Source organism: Citrus sinensis, chromosome 2 (assembly GCF_022201045.2).
Source record: "Citrus sinensis cultivar Valencia sweet orange chromosome 2, DVS_A1.0, whole genome shotgun sequence".
NCBI classification, from domain to species: domain Eukaryota; kingdom Viridiplantae; phylum Streptophyta; class Magnoliopsida; order Sapindales; family Rutaceae; genus Citrus; species Citrus sinensis.
In genome coordinates this window covers 17,497,822-17,511,316 of record NC_068557.1, presented here as the reverse complement: position 1 = coordinate 17,511,316, position 13,495 = coordinate 17,497,822, and the positions used below count along the sequence as shown (strand labels likewise).

The window sequence follows — 13,495 nt, the reverse complement described above, 5'->3', positions numbered from 1 at the left end:
AAGTATCAATAAACAAAAATGAAGATTTTAACATCTATATTTTCATATGGGGCTTGCCTTTAATTTTTAGAATTTAAAGACCGACATTTAAATTTCAATTGTAAGATATTAGTAGTCAACTGAATTCCCTCCTCAAAGTAATATAAATTCGTAAAGTGCAATGGAAAAATCTCTTGGCGATATTATACTCCAGCAGATGCAAAGTAGACAACTAGACTGGCCAAATTCTGAATGTTGAGACTTTTAAAGATTGAATTTTCTCTTGTTGCCTTCATTGAGAAAATGACAGAGAATTAAAAGAGATAAAGTTCATTCTCACAGCATAAAGCCTAAGAGAGACAAAATTATTAATCTGACTCTCGAATCTTCAGGTCTTCACAAAGAACATATAACAAACTTGAAAAAAAATAATTGCCCCTTCAGATCCAAAAATCATTTTGCTTCTAATATTGTTTTGCATGCTTTAGTTGTAGTAATTAGTTACTTTCCGTGTAATCAACAAAACCCCAAAAAAACGACACTAGAAACTGTGGTTTTGATCATATGTGATAAAGTGAATTGAACTTCCCAGCAAGGGCTTCAATCTAAAAAGCAAATAAGCCATTCTTTGTGATTAATTAATTACAACTTAATTACTTAATTATTTCTCTTGCCATACGTAATTAGTTGACTTTTTTTTGGCTGTAATAAATACATGAATTGTAAGAATCATTAACCTTCTTATAGGCCTCATAGATGATCGTATAGATAATGCTAATAAACTTTCTTCAAATTAAGTTCATTAATTTCATATTTCTGTCCTATATTTATGCTTCCAAATGGATAATTTTCTTGAGAATTTTCAACATACTCAGTTATTTCTTGTCCAGTGTTATTCTAACAACTAAGAAAAATAAGAAAATCTTTTAAATAAGATAAATGAATTTCTCAAAAACTAACTATCATCAAACAGATACATATCCACTTGCCTAGTTGCCTTGCGGATTAATTAATCCTGCATTCTTTTTAGCACTGTAATAGCATAATCACATAATCCCAGTTAGTATCAATAATTTATAATACTTGTTTGTTTAAAGCGGAAAATGGTGCATATGTACATAATTAATGATACTTTTTATAAAGTGTCAGAAACTAAGTGTCAGTAAAGGTCATTTTTTTAGTAGTGAGTTGCACCTTGCCTCATGGTTCTCTCCCCATTTACTTTTTCTCTATGGTTGGCTAATCTGTGAACCACACGAGCCTCTAAACCGCCTGGTGCCTTTAGGCACGTTATAGAATGATTTTAAGCAGGTTAGGACAGATCTTAAACCATGGCAGCAAATACTCAAGGCAATAAATTGACAATACAATAAATATACAGCTGTTAGTTATTAAAAAATTCCAATTTGAAAAATACGATTAAAACTACTGAAATATTTTTTAAGAGAAATTATTGAATCTCTTTCATCTAATCATAAGGAGACAGAGATAATCTTAAAGAATCCAATTATAAAAAACATGAACGTGAGAGATAAAGAGAGATTGTATTTGACTATATCTCTGTTTCTTTTTCATTTTAATTTAAAATTACCTATTTTACAGGTTTGTTAACCAATTAACATAATTTTCAAATAATTAAAAATTTTCATTAATAATAATAATATGTACTGTTGATTAGATCTAACGGTATTTATTTTCCCACACTACTGATACCGTAAAAAAATTACGGCATCATAAAGGGACCCTTGAAAATATTATTATTATTATTTTCATAAATGCTCCAAATATAAGATTATAGCTCTTAGAATTTTATTTTTTTTTCATAAAGGGTCCCTTTATTCTTCTGGTTGAAAGCATAAATAAAGGGTCCCTTTATTCTTATTCTTCTTAGTTGTTAGAATAATATGGACAAGAAATAATTGAGTATGTTGAAAGTTCTCAAGAAAATTATCCATTTGGAAGCATAAATATAAGACAGAAATATGAAATTAATGAACTTAATTTGAAGAACGTTTATTAGCATTATCTATACGATCATGCATATATGAGGCCTATAAGAAGGTTAATGATTCTTACAACTCATGGTATTATTACAGCCAGAATAAAGTCAACCAATTACATATGCAAGAGAAATAATTAAGTAATTAAGTTGTAATAATTAATCACAAAGAATGGCTCATGTGCTTTAACAGGATAAATTAATTATGTATGCTTGGGCATGTGGATTTTTGTGAAGGAAATTATACGCCAAGAGCCAGAGCTTGCTGAGAAGTTAAGACATAATTATGGAAGATATACTAATAATAATTTCAATGCTATTATTTTTCCCTCAAGCAAATAGTCCAGAAATAATTTCCATAAATAAGCCTCAAGCAAATAAATCAATAGCAACAATTCATATACATTGTAAATGTAATATATAAAGTGTAATCAGTGACAAAATAAAAAGTATTCATTCATAAACATAATTTACAAAATATTGTTTCATAAATACAATACATTTCACTTTGTATTTTTCTCATACTTAAGCCATTTCAATTTGACATTTGGATCTTCTATCTCATTAAATAAATCCCTTTTCACTTTGTCCGTAAACAACTGACTAGCAAATAACCACACTTTACTCCCAGCCTCAATGTTTGGTAAAGAAGCAACCACTTCCAATGCTTTATAAATCTCTTTCCCACTTGTATCATTTTGAGAGTTTGTAGTTGTGTTCCTTTTCTCTACTGCAATCAATGAGACGATCAAGCTGCCTTGACAGTTTTACAGCACCTCCTACTTTGTTCCCTTTTAAGGCCACTCTTTTACCTTTGCTTCCCTTACTATCATCAGACACAATATACTCATCAGAGTCAGCAGTACTCTCAACACAAAGAGATTCAGATGCGTCATTACTCTCTAAAGGAAAACCAGATGAGGGAACCCAAACATGCTCACCAGTAGCCACAGTGTTCATGAACATTAAATTTATTTTTTTCTCCAACTCTGGATCAATACCATTTTTCCGAAATCTACTGAATTGCAGATTTTCCTTTATTTTCTTTTCCCACCATTCCTCACTTGCATCAATTGTCCTCAACCTATGATTCCACCCTAAACCAGCTTCCTTACCAATCAAATTCTTCCACAATTTCCAATCAGTTCTAAAAGAATCCCATTTATTTTTCATTTGAGTTCTTGTTGTAATCTAATCCAGTTTCTCTAATGAACTCCTTAATCAAATTTTCATATCCTTGGGAAGTCAAATGAGTCCCCAGGACGATGTCCGGCATCCACCTCTTTAATGCATAAGTCACAAAATACATCTAAAGTCTGGGGGTTCCAGGTAGCCTTACTAGTTGAGCTATTAGACATAATTTCATACACATAAACCTAGGAAAAAATAATATTTCTTTGTCAAACAACAATACAGGAAAAAATAAGAACATAGAAGTTAATAAAATTACTAGAATCTTGTTATGGATGGTGGAAGGAAAAATAATTCGATATTAAAAAAATTTAAAAAAAAAAAAGACAAACCAGAACAAGTTACTTTAGTTGTTACTTTACTTGAAATACTTTTAATCAAACACTTAGTTTACTTGAAATACTTTTCCAGCAAACAATAATGATCATAGCCCACGAATAGAAACAATTACAAGAAAGTCAATAAAGCAACAAAAGACAAACCAGACTAGGAAACAAAGAAATTCAACTAAACAATCATTAGGTACAAACTGCAATTGCATTTAGCCTCACAATCTCAAATTTGCTACGTGCTTTGATATTTCCTGTACTATTCTTTTGGCCCATCCCAAAGAAATTGGATAAGACCTATACAATTGCAATTGCAACACTTTCCCCCTTCTTTTGACTGTGCCAAAACATCAACTTGAAATCCGGAATTTGACAAACTTCCCTTTGTTTACTGAAGCATAGTATTTCATAACGTAGGCATGCATTTTATTATTTAATGTTTTGTAGAACTAGAAACTCAAATCAAACAGGGGCTGTGCATGTCTACAAAAAGCAACTACAAAAATAAAAACTACGATAAAAACAATGGTTACAAGCAAATAAATCACACATGACCCATCACCCATCAATTTATTCTAAACAAAAGCCCCAACATTTTATGAACGAAAAGGAAGAAAATGAAAAATTGCTTGCAATAGAGTAAAGGAGCACTAAAAAATGAACAACGGGTAGAAGAAAACGCACCACTGACAGAGGCGTATGAGAGTGGCCAGTGTCGGAATCGCATCAATTGGAACTCCCACAGTCGGAATCGTGCTGATGAGAATGGGTGTTTAGGGTTTGTTTAAAAAAATTGATTTGAAATAGAACTCCCCACTGACACGACTGTTTGATAAAATTAAAATGGAATAATATATAAGGCTAATTTAGTAATTAAACTTGCAGCTGGGAAAACAAATCTGCTAAATTGTCAAACCCAGGTATAAGTGTTACCAAACACTTTAGTAGCTGGGCTTTGACAACCCAGCTACCTCACCACACTCCCAAACGGGCCCTTAGTGCACAAAGGTCACAACTGTCTTGAAACCACACAAGACCCGAAGTTTTGAATTAACTGATATCATTAACAAGGAATAAATTAGAAACTATATATGTCTAGAAAGATTTATTCCTCAGGAGTTCAAAGAATTTACGGTTTTCTATTTGAAGGTTTCTACATGAATATATGGCTTAAAGAATGCTGACTGCTCAGAATCACTGAAGCAACCACTTAAAAAATGTATTAGTTCTTTGTTTCAGCCTCTTTCCCCTAGAAGCATGACTGCCAGACATACATGCTCAATTTTCTTACATTTCTACATGTTTTTTTTTTTTGTTTTGTCAAATTATCGAACAAGTGTTTGATTTTAAAGCATTGGTCATTACATGGTTACATAGCTGAAAATCTCCACATAACCATCTCTCTACTCAACAACAAAATAATCATAACAGTTCTAAATATCAAATTACAAAGAATATATACAGTACTAAACTTTATTGATCAATATCCATTGCTTTCATGTAATGATAGCTCCTAGATTTACCTTGAACATAATTTTTTGAAAACTGCAAAAACTTGATTAATTGCCAAAAAACTCTACTCAAATTTATTTAGATTGATTGACCAAAAACTCCACTCAAATTTGTTCCTTGATGAGATATTGTTTGCTGCTTGCAAATATGAGTTTGAATTGTGTTTTATTGATACGAACTTATTCTACCAACAGTCAGCGGTTAACAAGTTTTATTTGTTAAAATAAACCGTGTGGGATCGTGTAGTTTGCTCAAGTCCGAGAAATTTTAGTGACCACCCCTACAATTTTAAATATCTCTCACAATTTCACTTAAATAACATATTTTGTTTAATTACACAAAAATCATGGGAATACTTAATTACATTTTAAAGTTTATTTTACTATGTATCCTTCACCATTCATTATTGGCTTTTTCGTAATTTTATTAAGTAATAATGTCAGGCCAAACATGAAAGAGTTTCAACATTTAATTAATTTGAAAACTCAATGCGATACTCAAAATTGATAAAATAGTACTTATTCATACCCTTAATGTTATAAGATAATTCGATTATCATGTAATCAAAATAATTTCAAAATTTATCAATCGGAGTATAGTTTGTGCGGTTAGATTATTTTATTCTAATGCATGGCCATGGAAGATTAACGGAAGTTATATGTGTATATATATATATATATCCAGTGGTGCAATATATGCAATAGCTTTGATTTCTCATGGTATATTTTATTGGTTTACTAGCTTATAAAACCATATGCAAATGCTGAAAATTGGACTACAGTTTGAAATATCACGTGGTATATCTCATTTGACATTAGATTTAATGTAATCTAGTGCCCATAAAATATTGTTTACTTTATTAGTCTACAAATTAGCTTTTGTTAATATTTATATTTCACATATCAATTCATAATACATTATGGTAATTACGACTTTAATTTCCCACCTATTAATAAATAGGGGTAAATAGAAGTACTGAATATGTGTGTGTGTCATTACTTCATATGTTTTAATAACTACAAGGAAAATCACCTCTACTAACCTTTTCTCGTGCCATTTTTATTACATTTTACCAATTGTCTTTTATAATACTATTTTGTGAAAGAAAGCTAAAATTGACTACTCAAAAATGTCTTTATATTTTTTATTACATTTTACATAAAATTTTCTTAATTTAGCCGGCTTTAACATACTTATTAATATTCTTGCTGTCTTGCATCCTCATTCTACGTTTTTTTCGAACGATTTTCCTATTAATGATTCAACAATGTTTTTCAATCCTCGACAAGTTTGAAAAAAAATAAATTTGATGCTCTTCAACTTTTAATAATTATTAGTGGAATTCAAGTGATCACGGGTACAAAACACAACTATTCAATTTAATTAATTAGAATCTACCTACATATTCAAATTTATGAGTGAGTCTGAGTGATATGACTCAAGAAATCGTGCTGACTAATAGACTAGCCGACAATTTTCCTCCTGAGGAATTATATTGATAACATTTCAACTGATTGTTGATGATGCTAATTAAAGTTATTGAAATTTAAAGATATTATCAGCTGTTGATTTGAATATTACTCCAATATAGAAAATGCTACAAAAATTTAAATTAATTCAATTTTGCGCCAACTGTATAAAATCTGTATCATCCATCAATGTTATATCCATTGGGAAAAAGAAAATCAATTTTCCACCTAATAATTGCAAATAGTATCAATTTCCACCCTTGAGTCTTGACTAAAGAATACGACCTGTTTTTATTTTTTTGCCTGTTTTTATTGTCCTTTCACTTTCTTTAATTTTTGTGCTTTATGGATTTGTTTGGCACACTTTTTGCATTAATTGTATTGTGTTACGATGTATTGCATTAGGATATCTACATTGCAATATTATGTTTGGCGCAACATAGACAATATTATGATAATAATATTATTTTTATATTGATGCCAAAATTAAATTAATATTATTTAAATTTATTAATATTTTAGGATTCCATTATTAATTATTGAAATTAAGTATTAAATAATTATTTTTATATATTAATTTTATAATAAACATGATTTAATCATATACTATGATTAAATAATAAAACACTACAATACTATGTTCTAATATTAATAATATTATATTATAATCTAATTTATCTCTATATATTAGTTATCGGAATATAGTATAATCATATTATAATGTAGTAAAATTTAATATTATATTTAAAAGTATAATACTACATAATTACATAATATAAATTAAATTAAATTATATTATATTTATAAAACAATATGATATTAAGTTATAAATTAATTTTTATTGAATAATAAATGATAAAATAAAATTAAAATACTTTTTTCATATTTAAAGTAAATAATTAAAATGATTATATTTAATGAAATAAAATAATGTATAATCATTTATTATTAAATATTTAGGTGTGTTACTATCTTTTATTATTAATTAAATTAAATTTTTATTTAAATATAAATTAATATATAATAAATTTAAATTTCCTATAATTCATTAAATAATAAAAGTTATATGATTATAATTAAAATATAAACAATGTTTGAATATAATACAGCTGAAACCCTACCACCGTCTCCCCTGCGAATCTATTTTATACACCTTTTCTTATATTAGCCAACTTTTAAATGTAGTGCAAATGCAACTAAAAATTTTAACCAAGCATGAGTTAGCATAAGAGTAGTGTTTTAATGCAATTGCAATACAATGTAATGCGAGTTGCCAAATGTATCACAAATTATAATGTGACACAAAATGAAAGTGATGGAAGACTTATATCCTTCTCAAAGAGAACATTATTAATAATTAAAAAAACTGATATAAATGGAGTTTTAATACCTTTTATATTTAAATCCAAAATAACGTAAATTTATCAAAATAGGTAAAATCAAGTTATTTTTACATATTACATGCACTAAAATAAATATAAAACACTGACTTCCAAAAAAAAAAAAGCAAAATTGAGCTAAACTAATAAAACTAAAATGTATGTATATTTCTTAATAATATTACGCTAAACTAGTTTTCCAGAAAAAAAAATTCTTTTATAATAATTTTTTATAAATGTTAATTTTAAATAATAAAATTATTGAAGTAATTGATTTTTTTTATGTATTTATATGGGGGTGAAAAAGAAATTTTTGAATTTCAATATCAATAAGGGTAAAAAAAAAGACCAGTTTAGAAAATGAGATTTTTATTCCACATTCTCATTTTGAGTGGTCCTATAAAATTGATTCTTATTATGGATTGTATTTTCTGAAAAATAAACAAGAATGTGACTGATAAACAAGCACACCATCAGTTCAATTCCGTCGATATCCCTTCTTATTTAAATACCATTCTTATTTTTTCAAAAAATTAAAAAAAAAAATAGAAGACTTCCGATTTCAAGGGCAAAGTTTGCAATAAAGTTGACATATTAATTTTGCAACAAAACAACAAATCTACCACTCACCTCTTGCTAATGGTAATAGCAATCATAATCTGGCAACATTTTATTGGAGGGATATTATATACATAGATTAGAAATGGGATGTCGAGAATATTTTTGCTTCTAATAGAAAAGGGAAAATAAGGGGAAAAAGAAAAAAAATAAACTGCATATAAGAAGTTGGAGACTTCCGATTTCAAGGGCAAAGTTTGCAATAAAGTTGACATATTAATTTTGCAACAAAACAACAAATCTACCACTCACCACTTGCTAATGGTAATAGCAATCATAATCTGGCAACATTTTATTGGAGGGATATTATATACATAGATTAGAAATGGGATGTCGAGAATATTTTTGCTTCTAACAGAAAAGGGAAAATAAGGGGAAAAAGAAAAAAAATAAACTGCATATAAGAAGTTGGAGCATCCATGTATTATTTATCTAAGGCGCAACTCCTGATGACCAATATATTCCGTTTCTTGTTCGTGTATAGTTTATGAAAAAGCTTAATGTATGCTTTTCAAACAAATAATAAATAAATATAATGTGCCATGAGAATTTGGATTATAAATCACCGTAACCATAACAGCACCCAGTGAAAGCTGATAGAAGCCTCCATTACGCCTTTGTTTTACTCTGGAGGCTTGTATCAGCTGGAACTTTCTTTGCAAATATTCTTGGAAAGACAAGCTGAGCCACCTTAAGAGCCTCAATTTCAAAGTCTTGCTAACATCTCACTACACAAGAAGAAAGAATTAATATGTGCTTAGATAAAAAATTAGCATAAGCTTAAAGGTTTTAAATAACTAGTTACCTTGTAGCCTCCACCAAGACTGCTCTTATGGTTTTCAATGGAAAAACAATTTCTGGCATAAGCATATCTGCATTTTCACCTGACACAAATGTAGATCAAAGTACCCTCACCTTAATTCCCAACCCTCGAATTTCACTCGTTTCCTTTTCAAATTTCCATTATTCGAAAAAGGGGGAAACAGACGCAAACCTTTACCGAGGGGTTTAGGCTTGGATCCCTCGAGTAGCTTGCTAACAACTGACCCATCAACTCCAGCGCTATAAGCAATCGCGCTCACCAGCATCTGCAGATGCAGGCTCAACCAATCAGAAGGCTCTGAAAAACTAGACATTTTGTTACCAATATTCTCTACCATGATTCACTCTTGAGATACATAAAAGATAAGGCTCATGCCCCATAACGAAAACCACGCATGCATTTTGTGAAGTATATGTCACTTTTCACCTTTCAACGAGGAATAATCTTAGCAGCCCTCTGCCTTTAGACAGATAGACAATAAGAGCTTTTAGAAATATCACATACATAATTAAAAAGAAGAATAAAGAAAACCTCAAGAGCATATTGGATAGCTTGAACACCAATCTTCTGACCATGGTTAGCAGTTTGCAATTTATCCAACTCCTTGCAGGCATATAAAAGTGACATCACACTAACTGCAAATGCATCAGAATACATATAACATTTGTATGTCATGCATCAATCAAACAAGATAGACCAACAAAAGCCAAAAATATAAGAGGTTTACCAACTCCTTCCTTTGCAGCCTTGACAGCATTTATGGCATTAGCAACTCTATCCTTCTTTTCACGCACTTCAGCTTTATTACTTCCACAGACCTTACAACAACAGCACCCGTTTCATTTCAAATCAGAATACTTCCTTACCTAACATCTCTAATTCAACAATCTTTCATCTCAACGAGCCAAATTTCATTTATAGCATGATGCAACAACAGAATAAGATGCAGTCATGTCTTCTAAATGCAATTACTGTAACCAAACAAGCAAATTGAATTCATCTTTGGCACGTTCCTATTAGCAAGGAATATATACTTCTACCAAAATCCAGTTCCAAAACTTCACATATATTATAATGTCTAATTGACTGTTTGGTACTGTTTTTCTTCTCTTTTTCCCATTTTAAAGTATCAAAGTATTTGTACGGTATCAGTCTACTCTATACTTCAATTATAATCATATGAAGATGGGAATGTAATATGAATCCAAAGAATTAGTCAATTAATTAAATCATTTTATCCAAAATGACCTGATCATTGATCCTCCCTATAAATGAGTTTATTCAACTTTTTTAATAGCAGATAAAAGAAAATTCAAATTTCTTGGCTGGCCAACCAGGATTTAGAGTTTAGACCTGGTCATGACTTGGCCCAAATGGATCGTGCTAATAGGTCATGTTAGGCTGAGAACTTTCATTCTATGCCCAGCACAAGTCAGTTTCAAAGCTCTTGAAGAACTAATTTACAATTCCAAATAACCAAACCTTTATAACAGCAGCGAGATAAGAGTGCTTTGTACAGCTCTCTTCAGGGAAATCTTGTAAATTTTCCATTGTGAATCTCCACTGTAACAACTGCAACAGACATATTTAAGAAAAGAAAATTAGCAAAAGGGTAAGCAAGTTGTCCAAAAATATAGAAACAGCCCAAAGAAGCACAAAAGAGCCAAACAGTATAAACTGAAAAGCAGAGTCGCTTCAAATTATAAACACAATTGAAAATTCTGATAACTTGTTGGAAAATCATGTGAAATGTCACAACACAGACCTTTTCGTGTCCTATGCAAGCCTTACAAAGAAGGATAACCGTCTGATCCTTTGATACCGTAATCTACAATGATAAAAGAGGGCTAAGACATATTGTTTGAGCAAAACCTCGTCTCTCTTGTCAATATACACAAGGAAATGAAAATTAATATATTACTATGCCAAAGTTGTACCAGAAGAAAGGATTAAAGTCCACCAGAAACAAGGATGAGAAGAACGTTCTCATGATGTGCTCTACTTAGGTAAAATAAATCTTTTTTTCACACCAAAGAAAATTATATACCAGTCACTGATATCTGATATCTCTCACCTTCTCAGCATGGCCAAGAGATACGCATTCAAAATCTTTTCCTGTCATGACCTAAAAGAGAGAAAGGAACACATTGTTTTGTAAATCACATAATAATCATGCAAAGCAAGGTGGAGCATTTATCAAATGAACCAACCTTCCCATACGTGAATTTGGCAATGTCCCGAAGGCTAGCCTTCCTACTTTCTCCAAATCCAGGAGGTTTTATGACACAAGCCTTCAAGCAATTCAGAACCCACAAAAAATGAGAAGACATATGAAACTTCACTTTGTAAAATTAAATGAATAATTGAATGATAGAAGATTCTTCAAGTAGGCCATCTCTTAACAGCAAAACACTGTCAAGTATAAGTTCACCTTGGTTGCTGTAGCCACTCCATTTAAGACAAGACTTGCTAGGAGATCATTTTCAATATCTTCAGCAATGATCAGTACATCTGTGCCATTATATCTTCTAACTGGTCCAATCTCTGTCAATAAGTCAAAGAAGACGCAGTTCGAAACCTTTTTCTCAAGGATCATGATATAAGGATCTCGTAAAACCTAGTAAAAATGAAATCACTAGTTGATTAATAACAAGGCTGATCCAAAGTTATATCTTCAAGGTAAGAACTAAGCAATCTCAATTACTTCATTGTCAATATATCTATCCTTTATAGAATCACAAATTTCTCATAAAACGTCAATTAATTTATTGATATCTCAAAATGCTTACACATTCTTTCGTCTTATGATTGGTGATGAAGTAAGGTGACAAATAGCCCCTGTCTAGGGTCATTCCCCAATACAACTGAAGTTCAATACTGGGTGGTGTTTTCCGATCCTGCAATAGTAGTGAGGCAGTAGAAAATAAACATAAAACAGTAGAGGAAACAAAATGGAAGGTTCTGAAACATAACAACCGAATCAGAGGCACAGCAGATAAGAAAAAAGTAAAGACGATGAAAAATTCAAGAAGCAACTTACAGCTAACACATGAAGATTGTTTCCCCAACCTTTCTCAAAAGCCTTGGCTATGAGCTCGCCAATCACTCTGTCACCATTTGCTGCAGCCGTTCCAAACTTCAATTTAAAATGGGAAAAAAAGCGCGTCAAAATGAAATATATTTCTGTGGATTATCATTAAATTGAGCAAGAGTCTAAAGTGAGAAAGAAAACCAGGGCTATTTGTTCGAATGATGTGATGGGTTGTGCTGTGCTGTATAAATTTCCCACAAGTGCATCAATTGCCATTCTAGCCCCTTGTCTTTGGTCTGGCACTTCCGCATCCTCCCGCATATAAAATTCTCCCTTTTAACTTTAGAATTGGTGCCTGCAGACAGAAGATAGATGTCAATTGAATTTGATCAGATGATCTGTATCCATTAATTAACTCCATTCCCATTCACAGCAAATCTAATTTCTTAATTAAGAAAATCCAGAAGATGTTTCACAATCCAAAAATCTTTTAGTGACTTCCGCCGCGGTATACTGTCTGCTCCGAGTTAAATGAACCTGACACAGAATTAAATTCAACGAAATTAACTCAACGAAATTAATCAATTGAACTGAATAAGCCAAGCCAGAATTAGTTATTATTATTTGAAAAAAGGAAACAAAAAACACTAATAAATGAATGAATGAATCATCACCGGCTGAAAATTGTTATCAAGCAACCTACAAAATCAAATTAACTAACATAAACAAAATGAGAGAAGTGGAAGGAAAACAAAGTAAACAAAATAAAAATTTGGTAAACTGTGAAGGAGAAGTGCACCTGACTTTGGAGGCGAGGTTAGAGGCATGGCGCAACATCGTTTGTGATTTTGTTGCGCAGAAAGGACAGAGGAATTCGATTGACCAAAACAGAACAGAGACTTAATGAGACTTAAAAGGCAGTTTTGTTTGGTTGGGTGGGTTTTGTGGGTCCCTTGTGGTGGGATTGAGTCGGTTAGAAGGTGCGTATTTAATGAATTTTCTAGTTGGACACTCGGACTCGGACTCGGACTCGGACTCGGGGTCTTTCACTTTACTAATCAAATATACCTGAATGAGATTGAAATGAGGAAATCTTAGTGCCTGCTCGCTCTTTCAATTCGTCTTTCAAATTCTCTTTATTCAGAACCATTTTATATATTAAACT

General features: G+C 31.0%; 2 protein-coding genes across 4 annotated transcripts; both read right to left on the bottom strand.

Annotated features, from left to right (window-relative positions):
• Positions 1–2,671: 2,671 nt before the first annotated feature.
• LOC127900303 (L10-interacting MYB domain-containing protein-like) lies at positions 2,672–3,151 on the bottom strand. The gene has a single exon (XM_052434929.1). It carries the CDS (start codon positions 3,149–3,151, stop codon positions 2,672–2,674), a length of 480 nt encoding a protein of 159 aa, XP_052290889.1.
• Positions 3,152–8,875: 5,724 nt separating this feature from the next.
• LOC127899767 (chaperonin CPN60-2, mitochondrial-like) lies at positions 8,876–13,220 on the bottom strand. 3 transcript variants are annotated; one of them, XM_052433828.1, is made up of 16 exons: positions 13,130–13,192; positions 13,005–13,029; positions 12,807–12,867; positions 12,532–12,685; positions 12,340–12,435; positions 12,089–12,196; positions 11,731–11,916; positions 11,510–11,590; positions 11,374–11,424; positions 11,065–11,127; positions 10,782–10,871; positions 10,027–10,117; positions 9,831–9,934; positions 9,471–9,564; positions 9,282–9,360; positions 8,876–9,204 (listed from the first exon to the last, which is right to left on the bottom strand). In XM_052433828.1, exons 4-16 carry the CDS (start codon positions 12,649–12,651, stop codon positions 9,183–9,185), a joined length of 1,185 nt encoding a protein of 394 aa, XP_052289788.1. In that variant the 5' UTR covers positions 12,652–12,685; positions 12,807–12,867; positions 13,005–13,029; positions 13,130–13,192; the 3' UTR covers positions 8,876–9,182. The 3 variants fall into 3 exon arrangements, with proteins under 3 accessions (XP_052289788.1, XP_052289790.1, XP_052289787.1); XM_052433830.1 differs by lacking the exon at positions 13,005–13,029 and having other exon boundaries at positions 13,130–13,220; XM_052433827.1 differs by having other exon boundaries at positions 12,532–12,867; positions 13,005–13,046; positions 13,130–13,187.
• Between the last annotated feature and the right edge of the window lie 275 nt (positions 13,221–13,495).

Bases quoted from the DNA above. Each gene is read 5' to 3' on its own strand.
- LOC127900303 (XM_052434929.1), bottom strand. From the start codon at position 3,151: ATGAAAAATAAATGGGATTCTTTTAGAACTGATTGGAAATTGTGGAAG.
- LOC127899767 (XM_052433830.1), bottom strand. From the start codon at position 12,651: ATGCGGGAGGATGCGGAAGTGCCAGACCAAAGACAAGGGGCTAGAATG. The intron at 12,436-12,531 runs GTTTTCTTTCTC...TTTAAATTGAAG, and splicing joins CATTCGAACAAATAGCCCTG to TTTGGAACGGCTGCAGCAAA. The intron at 11,591-11,730 runs GTGAACTTATAC...AATTGCTTGAAG, and splicing joins GAGTGGCTACAGCAACCAAG to GCTTGTGTCATAAAACCTCC.